This window comes from Anastrepha obliqua, chromosome 1 (genome assembly GCF_027943255.1).
Source record: "Anastrepha obliqua isolate idAnaObli1 chromosome 1, idAnaObli1_1.0, whole genome shotgun sequence".
Classification (NCBI taxonomy): Eukaryota; Metazoa; Arthropoda; class Insecta; order Diptera; family Tephritidae; genus Anastrepha; species Anastrepha obliqua.
The window spans coordinates 125,184,717-125,199,745 of NC_072892.1; the positions used below are offsets into that span (position 1 = coordinate 125,184,717).

At 35.1% G+C, this 15,029-nt stretch overlaps 1 protein-coding gene across 3 annotated transcripts in view; it reads left to right on the forward strand.

Moving 5' to 3' along the window:
* Window positions 1-8,269, forward strand: part of LOC129236006 (uncharacterized) — a 94,866-nt gene extending 86,597 nt beyond the window's left edge. For all 3 annotated transcript variants that reach the window (XM_054870133.1, XM_054870132.1, XM_054870134.1), the window contains exons 8-15: window positions 1,316-1,404; window positions 1,464-1,591; window positions 1,878-1,997; window positions 2,092-2,237; window positions 3,327-3,531; window positions 3,608-4,038; window positions 6,278-6,475; window positions 6,563-8,269. In XM_054870133.1, the coding sequence (XP_054726108.1) occupies window positions 1,316-1,404; window positions 1,464-1,591; window positions 1,878-1,997; window positions 2,092-2,237; window positions 3,327-3,531; window positions 3,608-4,038; window positions 6,278-6,475; window positions 6,563-6,693 (1,448 nt within the window). In that variant the 3' untranslated portion in view covers window positions 6,694-8,269. The remainder of the gene's footprint in view (window positions 1-1,315; window positions 1,405-1,463; window positions 1,592-1,877; window positions 1,998-2,091; window positions 2,238-3,326; window positions 3,532-3,607; window positions 4,039-6,277; window positions 6,476-6,562) is intronic.
* The last annotated feature ends 6,760 nt before the right edge of the window (window positions 8,270-15,029 follow it).

A 15,029-nucleotide genomic window follows, 5' to 3' on the forward strand; every position in this document is an offset into this window, starting at 1 on the left:
ACCCATGACCGGTAAGCACAGCTATAAGTTTGGAAATTAAATGGCGTGGAGTCCCTAGGACTGCCTGCGTTTATTGGAAATAGCATACGAAGAAATGGGCTCCATCTGATCTGTGCTTTCCTAAGAAATAAGTTGAGCGATTCCACTTTAAAAACAGTTAGGGGGATGCGGAAGGTCGGGTGGGAGACCTTTGAAACTAATTCAGTCAACCCTTCCTGGCAAGCTCATCAGCAATTTGATTTCCTTCTTGTTCCTATGTCCTGGAACTCAGATCAGAGAAATGTTACCTGCGCACTCGAGAGATTTGATATCCTCCTTACAGCAATTGACCAATTTGGATCTGCACCATGGCAACGAGCCTTGATTGCAGCTTGACTATCGGAAAAAAATTCTTATATCTCCCTCGCTTGCACGATCCCTAAATATTCTGCATGCCTGCAGAATCACAAGGACATCTGCCTGCAAAACACGAGTAGCATTCGACAGTTTTAAGGAAATAGATAAATTGGCTGATGGCCATCTTGGAACCGTCAGCGAAGATAGAGGTACCAGCTTCGGTACATATTTTCTCCTCGTTTTAATTCCGTCTACTTGGAATTATTGCCCAGCCACGACTCTCAAACTCCAGTTTGCGGATAGAGGGATCTGTACGAAGTTCAAAGAAATTCGGTGTAAACTGGCCAAAAATGCCACCATATCTCTTGAGAGATTGCCTCCGGAGGCCAACCTCCATTAAGCTGATTCCACTTTGAGCAGCGATGGAAATACGCGAAAGTCGATGGGAAGTAAGGGCAAAACAACATTAAGGGCAGCAAGTTCTAATTGCTCCGGTAATGACAAAACAAGCAGTCCTTTGAATCCTCCCCAGTTTAGTTATGTTATAGTTCTTCTATCAAACCAGAACAACTACGTTGTACATCGAAAGAACGACCTGTGGTTTAAGTCCCCATTTTTTATCGAACCTAAATTTGCAGGAGTAGAAAACTTCTTTACCCGATTTTCAATGTGTAGCTTCCAATGGAGTTAGGATTTCATGGGACTCATGTATTAATTGGAGCAACATTTTTATAAATTTGTTTGACTCGACATCTGAATAATCATTTTTCAAAAACCTATCACTTCGGGTTTGAAGCAGCCGCTTGTCTGGTCAAGATAAAGTCGGTTATAAATAAGTTAAAACACACTTTAGTTGCTGTATTCTTTTGCATCCGACCTGCAGAAGTACACGCGAAATCGGTTACATTTTACGTTTTCTTACATTTTGAATTCCTACAAGATTTCCTAGTCTTCCTTTTCAAATCTCTTTTTCTTTTAGGTGGTCCTAGCATCGTAAGCTCAAAGGACGCTGAATATAAATTGGCACAATCGGGCGATGCTACTTGCAATGGCTTGGATAGCGCAGAGGTAATTAAGAGATTTCAAATACGTTCTTATTGATGGCACACGTTTTCTTATGATTTTAGGTTGGTTCCCGTATAATGTCGCTGAGAAAGCCACCGGTGACTGAACGTTGTGACTTTCCAGCGTGGTTCAAAGGGCCGCGACATTGGCATGTTTTAATGGGCAACGCTGTCTACAATTATCATCCAAAGTAAGTATGGGCGAACTCTAAAACCCATCAATTAAAGCTTCGGCTTATTTCTAAACCAAATAAGATGTAAACATCCAATTTGGACTTAGTCAAAAATTAACATTCCTTCGTCGCTATTATCACTTTTACTGGTTTAGAAATAAATGTTGATTTCAAAATGAGCCACTCTTCTCACCTCAACAAATTCAGTGTTAGTGTAGTTAGCCTTTTGCTGTTCTTACCTGCATTTAATTACATTTTATTCTCGTTTAATTTTTTAATCATTTATGTCTCGTTCTCCAATCAGTGATGGCTCCGTACATATTATTAAGCCCAACGGTTTCATGGAGACTCGAGCACTCTGCGAACAGATTAACAAGCAAACTTCCACTGAAATGATGGCTGTGGTGCACTATACAACTGGATGGTGAGCAATACTTGATTGTGACGCAAATTGAAGAAAATTGTAGCTCATGAAATAGAGATGATTTTAAATGAGTATTCCGTGTTTTTCATTGCAGTCAATCGGGTTTTATGTGCATGATGTTCTATCGTCGCGACACGCATGTCATTGAAATACAAACAGGCAAGCAGGCCTCGCGGCTCGAGGATGCATGCGCCCCAGATCATTTTGATGTCAATCGCATGCCGTATATCACGTTGCTTGGTAAGTGGAAGAGCCGGCTGTTGTATGAGTATATGAGTATATTTTTCTAAATACATATTTCAAAAAATATATTTTTCAATTAAATATTATTGATATTGATATAAATTACTTGCACGTGCACAGTTTCTGGCCTTAATTTTGCAGCAGCTATGAGTGTTTGGGGGAAGAGATGCATAAGCGATGTTTTCTTCTACTTAAATAGTTTAATAAATCTCTCCGGTGATGCGCAGATGCTGTACAAATATTAGTTTAGAGAAAAAGAAATCCATTAAATTTATTTTTTATTTTACGCTAATGGTTTAACCCGCAAATAGTGTCCCACGGAGGGTTAAAACTGTTTTATGGTCGACTTCTATAGCGTCCGGTATAACAATTGGAGAGCGCTCATCTGTGGTTACAGTGGCACACACCATTACCTGTGGCGGGTTCTGTCTCCTGGTACCTAAACGATGCCTCAAATTCTCGTATGAACGGCTGGTCAAATAAACCCTATCGTTTTGGGAGTTTGCGAATTGCTCAATTTAAAAAATTGCCTCGTCAGAAAGCACAATGTTCCGAAATTGACGACTTTCGACCAAGCAAAGCAAATCCTTCGCTCTCTCAAGTCTGACTTGTTGCTGCTTTGGTGTGAGATGTGAGCGCCTTTTGGACTGGCTTGACTTTGAGATAATGTTTCAGTATGCGAAGGCTGCTACGGTCAAATATTTTCAGTTCATTCGCCATTTGATTGGCACTTCGTCGCGATTTCGCTTCTTCACTTTTTGAAAAATTTCACGTGACGATGCAGTCGTTTGATGACCACCTCTATGACGTTTCGTGATGTTACCAGTATCATTGAACGAGTAATGGTGCGATAAACAAAAACTTCATTTACTTTAAGATACTCGAGCTCACGAACAATCGTTGGTTATAAACGATACTCTGGACTGTCATTTAGCCAACTAACAGACAGCTAATGTCCGTGCACACTTCCAGTGCCGGACCCTGTAATTTATCTATGTATTTATCTAAATCCGTTGCAATTACGTTGACCTTTTCAAAATTTGATGTTCCTCTTACGAGTATTTATATTTTCTCGATCATTTGCAGCTAGCAACCCAGATCCACAAATTTGTCCGATGGAGGGCTTATACAATTTGCGCGGCGCTATTGGACCACCCTATTTGACCACGCGTCATAAGCGTAATCACAATAACAAAATACATTCTTCCCACGGACATCATCACATACAGAGCGAGTTAGGTAATGCGGCACCTGGTAGCGGGGGTGAGAGCAATGGTCATGAGTATAAAAGGTACGTATTGGAAACTTCTAAATCTTTTCGAATTCTAATTTTTTCATCAAACGTACCTGTTAAATTTTTGATTTAGACATGCAACGCTTAGCTTCCGAAATACCGAGAAAACTGAAAAAAGTTCGTGGCATGGGAGTACTCGTGGTTTGCCTGGACGAAGCAGACGTGCTACCTCCTCAACCGTTCACAATAGTTCCACCAATGTTAGTAGTAGTGGCGCTGCAACTTTGGAGCACTTGAATATACTGGAGAGCAAATTACAGCAACAAAATAATTCAGCAAAACGTGACGAACACGAGTTGCATGGACGGGAAACGGTGCCACTTAAAACGGTTGACTTCCTCCATCCTTCAACTGCAATGGATAATGATTGGCAGCGTCAACGTAATCGGCGAGACGCACCAGGTTGTATAACAAATTACAAAGCGCAGCGACGACTATGGGTGGGCTGCACTGAACCAGATGTAATCGATGTGAGACCGCTGTGCAACGATGATGGTGATGAAGGTGGGTGAAAATATGTAAAATTTTAGTGCGACAATTCAATTTTTTCTCTAATGGGGAAAGGTCATAAAATCATGCTATGAAGGTGTTACGAGTACGAGGCAATTGCAAATAAGAAAAATATCCGTACTATCCAGCTAATCCGTATACATCTACAATACATACATAAATATGTAATGCAGATTTTTTACCTGCCAAAAGCCGATTTTGTGACTATTTAGCTTTCCAACCAAACACTGAAAATTGCGCGCCGGATCAAGCCAAACAGCATGCAGAAGTGCACAAAAGACAATATTCCGCAAAAAATAAGTTATTTGTTTTACAAAAAATTCAATCACTTCCTTACAGATCATATGTGTTCGTGATAGATAATAGTTGTGTTCCATAATACAAAATTTGTAATAGTTATTTGGAAGTAAGCGTTAAAAAACTTAGTCATCCATTCATTATTATTCAGCCCAAAAATTTATCCATCACTCAAAAATTGAGAGAGAAAAGTGATGCAAAAAAGACATCAATTTGACCTTACAAAAATTATCCATCACGAAAACATATGCCTGAAAGCCTATAACTGAACTTTTTATAAACAAACAATTTTTGGTTTGGTGGGATCTCTGGTACACTTCTGCCCTTGCGCCAATTTAAAATTTCCAATTTATAGGCAGTTACGATGAAATGGAAAACTCAACAGCAAAAAACGAAAATTTATAAAATAATATATGGTAATTTTTCGGTAAAAATTTTCAGTAAAGTTCCTAGTTCGTAGGGGTGTGATCTATAGAATTATTTTATTTTTGTCTAAAATTTTGCACCAAATAACCGATTTCGTCTTCAATTCAAAATCGTCTTTAATTCTGGATCACTAAAAATTCGTTTAGTTCGCCTGTAGTTTTGTGTTTAAAAAGTATCGGGAATTATGAATTTTCCCAGGTTACGTATATTTGAATTTCGATTTTCTTGTGGCGATATGTTGGTACCCATGTCTCTCAATCATACCGACGAGTTCGGCCATTTTGAATGTTCAGTTAATTGTTGACAGCTGCTTTCTTGCACGTGTTTCGGCTCGTCTTCGATTTTTACCTATTCAAAAAGATGGATCAAAGAACCTGTATCAAATTTTGTGTGAAAAACGAGATTAAGTGCGCGTATGCATTCCGAATGTTGACTGTGTCATACGGAGAAGCTACTTTAGACCAAAGCAATCGTTTATCGGTGGTACAAAATGTTCTCAGAAGGCCGAGAAGATGTGAACGACGAAAAGCGTGCCGGACGCCCGAGCACATCGACAACAGACGAAAAAATTGATGAAGTGAAGAAAATGGTATTGGCCAATCGTCGAATCACCGTTAGAGAAGTTGCTGAGGACCTAGATAAATCGATTGGCTCATGCCATTCGATTTTTTTTCAATGATTTGGGCATGAGACGGGTCGCCGCAAAATTCGTTTCAAAACTGATCAATTTCGACCGAAAGCAGCGTCGCATGAACATTGCTAATGAGATGTTGGACTCTGTCCACGACGACCCAAATTTTCTCCAGTGGGTCATGACTGGTGACGAATCGTGGGTTTATGGTTATGGCGTGGAAATCAAAGCTCAATCACCTCACTGGAAGCTGCCGCACGAACCAAGACCGAAAAAAGCATTCCAAGTTCGGTCGAATGTAAAAGTTTTGCTTACTTTTAACTTATACTTACATTACGTTCTCTATCTCAACTGAACTTCTTCTTCTTCTTAATTGGCGCGACAACCGCTTACGCGATTTCGGTCGAATTTAGCAAAGCGCACACACTAAGTGAAGCCAAGTCATTCTCCACCTGATCTTTCCAATGCAGAGGAGGCCTTCCTCTTCCCCTACTACCACCAGCTGGTACTCCATCGAATACTTTCAGAGCCGGAGCGTTTGTATCCATTCGGACGACATGACCCAACCAACATAACCACTGGATCTTTATTGGCTGCACCATGTCTATGTCGTTGTAATGCTCATAAGCTAAACAGCTGCAGTATGGATTATAAAAACAATGGAGCGGGTGCAGGTCAAAATAAAGATTTTCAGCGCTCAAAATAATTATCTTTTATGTACTAATTTTTTTTGGATGATTAATTTTGTGCCACCTTGTAGATTATTTCTCCAGCTGTCACGACAAATTTAAAAACTAGTCTCGTTGTACGAATAATTATGGCATGCCACTAAAAATGTGCGCTCGTTTCTAATAATTTATTCTTCCAATTTCCTTATAGAGTTCTCTTGTCATGGCTCATGGTCGGAAAATGGCACCGTATATATTATAGCTCGACACAAAGGCACCAAACACGGTGTGTGTCTTAGCTATCGGCCGACCGAGAATACAGCAGCTAAATTGGTAATCGGAGATGCGTGCTATCGTGGCATACAAAAGCCACCCGACCATCATTTGGTGGCTAATCTAACTGTTTTTGGTAAATATACATAACACACATACATACATAAATGTAATGAACAGTATGAGAATGCTTTAACTCATATTTATTTTTCATTTACTGCAGGAAAATGTGGAGAAACTGGTTCTGCGGCAATGCAAATGCGCCCAAGTGCTGAGTTATTGCAATGGGGCGTGGCTATCTATGTGGTGTTACTAACGATGAAATTAGTTAATTATGTGAAAAATCGAAGATGATGAATTCATGCCTACAATCCCAGATCAACGAAAGACAATTAAAAGCTTGGATAGATCTAGTGGTGGTGGCGGCGGCTCTTCCGTTTAGGCAGAATCAAGCACTTCAACTTTAAGTGACAAATATTACCGAAATCTCTAGATATACATACATATACAAGTAGATAAATACAATATGTCAATAGGGGGGAAGGTGATTACATTTCTACATACACATGTATGTATGTATGCACGTACATTTGCAGATATGCAGAAATATTAGAAATATTGTACGAAATGCGAACGAAGCAAACGTCTGCCGATCTGTGTAAGCATAAGAAGATATAAAATATTGTTAAGCATGAGGCGAAGTACAGAGAAAATACTCAATTGCTTGCAATTGAAAACGTGATAAGAGACAGCCTACAAAATCTATCGGGTATTGGGTGTTGGAATAATGTATACCTTTGAATAAGACTTAGCATTTGTAGTGACGCCTACACTTATTACAAAAGAATAAAAACATAAAAAACGAATGAAACGCTTATGCGTAAGCGTTAAAACTCGCACACAGACGGTATATATATACATGTATATATATATAAGTATATACTAGTATATGTATAAGTATTCATACACATATACATATACATAGATGGCGGAAGGTATGCGTATGCATGTCTCAGTTAATATACATATAAGAAAATAAAAACGAGTTTGTAAATATGTAACGACATTACTTTCAAGTGTAACTATTGTAAGAAATCGTAAATTTAAGTCAACTGAACTATGCGTAGATTTAGATAAATACATAAATGGTTTGCAATAGAGCCTTAGTTCCGGGCGTGTGTCTGTGCTACAATTTGGCACTGGAAGATGGGGAAGATGTGGAAATAAAGAGATAGAGTAAAGGAAGAGAGTAAATAAAAAGTAAATGTGTAGAACGTTAAAGCAGCATAAATGAAAAACAAATACATACACACACACATGTATAATGTGTATGTGCAAGGTACGAATGTTATGCCCTGATAATGTGATTGCAGTGTACGCAGCTTTTAGATGGTTGCGTGCTTGGTTGGTCGCCCATTAAATTTACTACTTGTGTATGCGTATGTATATATAAAATTGAGTATGTTTGATGGCGACTTGTTATAGAGCGTAATAATAATTATATGAATACATACAAACAATTAAAAAAATTTAATTTTATATAAATGTAGAAACTTGTAAATGCGTAAAAATATTTGTATGTATTTAACAATGTACTATTAATTTGTATTTATTGTAATTATAATTAATTGTTTCTTAAATAATAAAAAAAGTTGATTGATAAGCACATATATACGAATGTAAGCTTAAAGCTTGTGTATTAAAAATAATAATAAATAAAAGAAATTTTGTATGCAATTTTAACTACTTACACACATACGCTTGTATGTATGTATATATACATATATATGTGCAACACTTCTAACAAATATTATTTGTGTAATATATGAAACCTTTTTTTTCTTTTTAATTGTATATGTATTGATAAATGCACATAAATAATTTTCCTTATCTCTGATTTGTACGAAATTTGCTAAAGACACGAAAATAAAATTAAACCATAAGTTTTGGTATTTCTATAAAAACAAAGTAAGAAAAGGGATTTAATACATCTCAAATGGTGTGAAAAGGTGGAAAATGGCTTAAGGGGTAACACCACGCTGACGCCATGGCAATTAAATGCTAACAATAAATGTGAACAGTTGTAATTTTTTTAATTTAAAAATAAAATTAATTTATAGTTTTAATATCAATGCCGTCAGAGTGGTTTTATCTCAAACATTTGTTTACTCAAAAATGCACTGAAAACTATTGTTTAGGCCTAAACAAGTTGATACTCAAGGCAAAATAATCGATATAAAGGTTAAATTAGAGGTACCTTATCATAACGTCATAAACTTAATCGTGGTATTAAGCGTAATTTCGAGTATACTCACTCCAATCGTTGTATCAACACGCTGTACAATGAGTTGGATAGCTGTTTGGGGTACGCGTTCCAACACGGTATACAACGCGTTGCCTAACTTTATTATTCTCATATTCGCGGTGTTGAACATTACACTAAATGCAGGAATCTAGTGAAATTTGTTCAATAATGCAATAATAATTAATGAAATTTTGTTTTATGTATTATTTGTTTATTTTTATTTTTCTATATTTTTTTTTTCTATATTTTTTATATTTTTTTTTTATTTTTTTTTAATTAAAAAAATTTCTTTTTTAATTTTTTATATATTTTTTAAATTTTTTATATTGTTTTAAATTTTTTTAATCTGTTTTATTATTGCTTTTAATTTTTTTAATAAAAAATAATTTTTTTTAATAAAAATATTTTTAATAAAAAAATATTTTTTTTTAATATTTAAAAAAAATAATAATTTTTTTAATAAAAATATTTTTAATAAAAAAATAATTTTGTTTTAAATATTTTTAATAAAAAATTATTTTTTTAATGGCGCCGCCTTAGATACTCTATTCGCCATGATTTGCCAGTAACTTAATTTCTGAGAATTCGCTCTCAAAGAGAAAAATATTAAAAAAAGTACATGAACGCAATGTAACAATTTGCAAGTTTCGCGAATAGTTGTTTAATTTTGGTGCCGGAGAAAATCACAAAAAAGTATGAATTTTTCCAGTTGAGCTAACTCGTATTAAATTAAAACAAAAAATTAGCAAATAAAATGCAAAATAACGAGCTGAGCATCATATAATTTTATTTTGTCCACAATAATTTGTTCAATTTCATCATCGATGTCAGATGAAGAAGATTTCATTAGAAATTGTTGTGGCAGTCACAGCTTTCTTCATATTCTCCTTGTTTCCGTCTAAGGCTGTAAGTGTACCCTATGATCAGAAAGTACCGGGAATGTTTAAATTAACCGAAACAGAGTTAAATTTCAGGCAAATTTATTTTATCTCCTTCCAAATATGACCCGTCTAAAGCAACACACATGTACCAACGTTTAACCCAGTCTTCCATGCACCCCTGCTAGTCCGATGAACGGAAGGCCTTCAGCTCCTTCGTCGCCTTTTCTTTGATCTCCTCTATCGACTGAAATATCCTTCCACGAAGAGGTAACTTCAACTTGGGAAACAAAAAAAGTCGCACGGGGACATATCATGAATACGGTGCTTGCACCACAGTATTTACTTGGTGTTTGGTCAAATAATCCAACACAATTTGGGCCTTCCCGGTACTTTTTGATAACAGGGTATATTATATATTACCAAAATAGTTACTAACCAAGCGGTACAAGGATAAAGCACAAAATATATGCCTCGGATTTGTATTTCGGAAACTGCGGCAACGGTGACTGGAGACTGTGGTTCAGAAGTACATACCTCTATATCACTGGCGGATTCCTATTTAATATATGACTCCAAATACACTTTATAAATTTTATGTAAAATATATTTATTTGCATTCCCTATTTTAATCACAATTTTTATTTAAATTTAGGGTTCTGTGTTTATTTTTATTTTGCGATTAGCTGTTTTCCTCACTGGCAAATTCTTGTAAGTAAAAATATATCCAATAAAACTTGTAACTTCCCCTCAAAATTAAATGCCACTTTACTCTCTCACTCTCCCACTTTCCCCTACTTGGCAAGGTTTTTGTATACATGAACTCGAAAACTTGATAATACGTAACAATTGTTACAAATTACTTGCTTCACGAACAGACCTATTATGGTATGTCATCTCTAATCGATTACAGTGTTGCCCATAGATTGGTTCGATCAGCAGATTTATGTGCTTATAATTATGCCATCTCTAATTTAACCTTAAAACTTGTACGTTTTTGTTTTTGTACGTATAGAGAGTATCAAGAAATATTATTATCGATGAATTGGAAGTTGAAATATAAAAAAATCCATTTTTTGTTTAATTTTCTCTGCACATTCCACTTGCTTGAATCATATGTACAATGTAGTTTGTCCGTTTTACTTGCAATAATCTCATTCATTCTACATAAATTAAAATTTTAGATTGTTAAAAATAAAGATGCATTTATGGGGCGATCTAATTTTTATTACTTTATAACAAAAATCTGCACTAATTGAAAATTTCAATATATATTATGTTGTTGTTTTTTTTAAATGTATATTTTTTCGTTAAATTACGTTATAACTGATTAGAGCTCAATGAAATTCAAGAAATGCCCCTTTATCAGCATCTCATCACCCATACATGTACGGGGAAAGCTGCTGAAGTCCCCAGCCGGATAAAAATGGGGGTCGGTCCGGTAACAGAGAACCGACTGTCGTGGGAACGGCCAAAATTCTTTAATCAGAAGCAGCAACATAAAACATAACCTTTTGTTCAAACTTGTCCTTATATTTATATATACGAGTATTTGATATCAGGAGAGAATGTGGATATGTTGTTTGTGTAAAATATATCATTTACCAGCATTTGTGCTTGCACTTAGTGTAGAATAACTCTCGGCATTCTGCAATTTCCGCATATCTATCGGCACTGAGTTTATGGTGCTCACTTTTTACGTTGGTGAGTGTGAGCATCATTAACCGCTTAAATCTGCTCTTCCGTGTGTATTAGCGACAATTGATTCTTTCTCACCATAATATTGAGAGATTTGAATGTTTTTCAATTATTATGGCAGTGAACATTTAAGGTCATAAGGAAGGGTTTTCTTTCGGAATTATGTGGAATTTCTATTTTTGAAGTACTCGAAATAAATGACGTAATTCTTTTCTCTTCACACTGAACGAGGCATATGTAAATTTTTTACCTCTCTCTAAGTTATGTTGGTGAAAGTGTGCAATACGCCTCCGGAGATGCTGCTGCTTTGAAGGGATTTTCGGGAATATTGTCCACTTACTTCACTGGACGCATAAGCATTAGGGTGCCTTACCAAAAAAAGTTGCTGTTTTTTCTCCAGAATTATGAAATCTTTTATACTTTAAGATTACCGCCAAAATATTTTGGAAAAATGTTGAGATTTAATTAGGCTGTTTTGAAAATACTTCCAAAAATCGAAAAAAAATTTGTTTTCAAAAAATAACCTCGGTTAATATTGGAGTTTAAGCTTAAAAGACCAGCATAAACACGTTTAAAAACTTTATCAACGAAAATCAAAACAATGAGATTTTTTGCTACTTTTTGGAAGATAGGGACAACTTCAATAAATTAGCTAAACTAATTTAAGGGGGTAGTATGGTATTTTTTTTTTCATTTTTTTTTTTAAATTATTCTATAACATCTTAAGATTATTGTGTGAAAGTTTGAAGTGCATTAGAGTAAAATTGACAAAGACACAAAGGATTAAGTATCTACCTCTCCAACCGGATTTCACGCTGCCGAAAATCTTTAAACGCGTTTTTCTCACACTTGCCTTTTTTACGGTCGGTGTCCACTGTAGATTCATATCTACTGCACCGATTCTTTTCAAATTTGGTTCTTTTGTTTCTTTACTTTATTCACGAGGTAATGACGTCGAGTTTTTTTTTTTAATTTTGTCATATTTTAAAACAACAAAGTTTTCAAGTTTTTTTTATGAAAAATCGGTGTTTTGACTTCAAAGCGCTTTAAAAAATAAAAAAAAAAAAAAAAAAATTCGACGTTGTTACCTGCGAAACTTTATTAGCTGATGAAAACAATTTGGTTTTTTGATTTTAGTTGATCCAGTAATGAGTTCTGAGGGACACCGCAATAAAACTTTTTTATGAGACGTCCGCGAAGATTCGCTGCCACCAACTCATTTCTTCATACAAATCAATGAAAATTTCACACAATATTCTTTAAATATGACTTTATAATGAAGTAATTTTAAAATTTTGAATAAATCAACTGTGTCGACAAAAAAAATTTCGAAAAATATGCTTGTTTTACACCGAATTAACCATACTACCCCCTTAATACTGCTGTTTTAAAAATCATTTGAGCTTGTAACAGTTGCTTGCAAAATTCGCTGGAATCTTGCATGTTTTCCAAATGGCTATACATACATGTACACTCCTACATCTAAGCTACCAGCTATGATTTAGCCTCCATGACAAAGGTCAAGTACGTATTTTTGAATTTTTGAAATTTTGAAATTGTTAAGTATTGTTCTCATAAAAAGCACGGAAACTCATTTTTTTAACCATAAGCCACGATAATTTTAGATGTCGGTTTTTCTTTAATTGACAAGAATTACAAGAAAAATAACATCACTTCGCAGGTATTTTACTTCAAACTTTTTTATAGCACTGTATTATTAAGATTTACGAATTAATAGGGTACGAATTATTACTATTCCACTCTATAAAGAAGAAGAAGCCTAACTGCTGCCGACTATTTCCGCATATATACTTACATATATATAATTGGCGTAGGTACACTTTATTGGCTGTATGGTCGGACTCCACCTCCTATTTGCGATGGCCGTTTTGATATATTTCCACAAATAGAGAGTTACAGTTTAATGTCTCTCCGTCTCCGCATGGCAGATGGTTTTTTATGAGTAGTTTTTTCATGGCAGAAATACTTTCAGAGATTTGCCTTTATCTCTAGCGAAAGACATATCAATTTGTATTTTCCCTATACTACATATATACCTGTATATGTATGTGGGTACAAGTGCATATCAATATGACTAATATGAGGAGAATATTTCATTGAGAACTCTAAGACAAACTTAACTCAGACAGGAAATCCGTAAATTATAGAGCGATACTCATCATCGCCAAATTCAAATTATTCCTCAATAAACTATGACACAAAAATTACAATAGAATTATATAAATAACTCTTTAATTAAAATTTTGGTTTTTTATGTTTTGGATTTTTTTTTTAATTCATTGAATTTATTGTTCATTAAATTCAAGCATGGAATGCGTATGCAAATCTCTCCACGCTGATTCACTATTTGAACTGAAAATTTATGAAAGCTTTTTAATATACTAAAATTTAAGCGAAATATAGGAATTTGTTAAGAGCGTAGCAACGTTTTGCGGCAAATTTTAATTTTTTGCTGAAATGAGAATCTCTATTTTGCTGAAGAGAGGAGTGTACCTCTTATTCTTGTTCTTAAGTTTAAATACGTTTTCGATAAAATCTTCTAACATTGAATCTTAAAATTCAGTATCATTTTCAGTCATAAGATTTAAGTTAACTATATTGTATAAATACTTGAAATATAATCCCAAAAAGTGAGCAAATTATGGGTGACTGAAACTTACAAAGTCATAGGAATGGTATTTATGAAGAGTACTAAAAAAGATGGCATTGTTAGTGGGAAATATTGGAAATTATTTCACTATTTCACATCAAAAGCCCCAAGCTGTTAAAGTCTGCAAATTCACTTGTAGCTCCTGCGGATAGGCTTCAATTTTGTTTTGAAGTGGGAATGGGCAAGATACACCTACTCAAAGAGAGCTTTGGCTTTTGCTTCATATTCTTCTCTTTTTCTAAAATTTCTTTCATGGAAACCACCTTGTATGATGTGTTATGATATGATTCCAGTGCTCGTATGATCAGTTTTCATTAAGCAGGACTTCATTGAAAGGTTTTATGATAACCGAAATTTATAATTTTTTAACTTAGAGCAAATTAGTATTGTTGTTGCTGTTGTAGCAGCATAAATAACAATTTATGTAATAACAATTTTTTTTAGCCGTAGAGGCTGAATGCACCAAATGAAGGCAGCAACACGTGGCCATATACCGCATGGACCACTTCCTGTGCGCCTTAAGATGACACCATTCGTCCTCCCACTGGTTGCGTCTAAACGATGTTACTATAAATTGGGGTACAATGGTTTTTGGCAAGCGCACAAGAATTATAGTTGGGCTCATTGCCAGTCCCGAGAAGAATTTTTTGGACCAGTAGACCAGTACTGCACAGAGCTGCTCCGAAGGGTAAGGTACGATGCACCAGCCTAGACTGGAACGGCAGCCCTTGGTCAGGTAAACCCGGGTCAGTCCGGTAACGTAGAACTGTCTGCTATGGGAATGCCAAAAATATACTTTGAACATAAGCAAACTATTAAGGAAGTTATTTCCAAATATAGAAAAACCAAATCAACAAATGATAGCATTTAACTCAGCTAAACCCAGTAGTTCAGTGGTAGTTCATTTTTTTTCAACTAGAAGTTTGGAATGTGGTTGTGAATGGGCTCTTAATTAATGGGCTGAATTAGTGCTGAATTTAGCAGAGGTAGCAATTTATTTATTTATTTTTTTTTTTATTTTCATTTTCGCTTAAAGTTTTTTTTGTTTGTTTGGCCACATTTTTAAATTTTTGTATTTAAATAGATTCTGTCTATCGTAAGGGTTCATTACCAGATATTTCACTAACAATTTCACTCA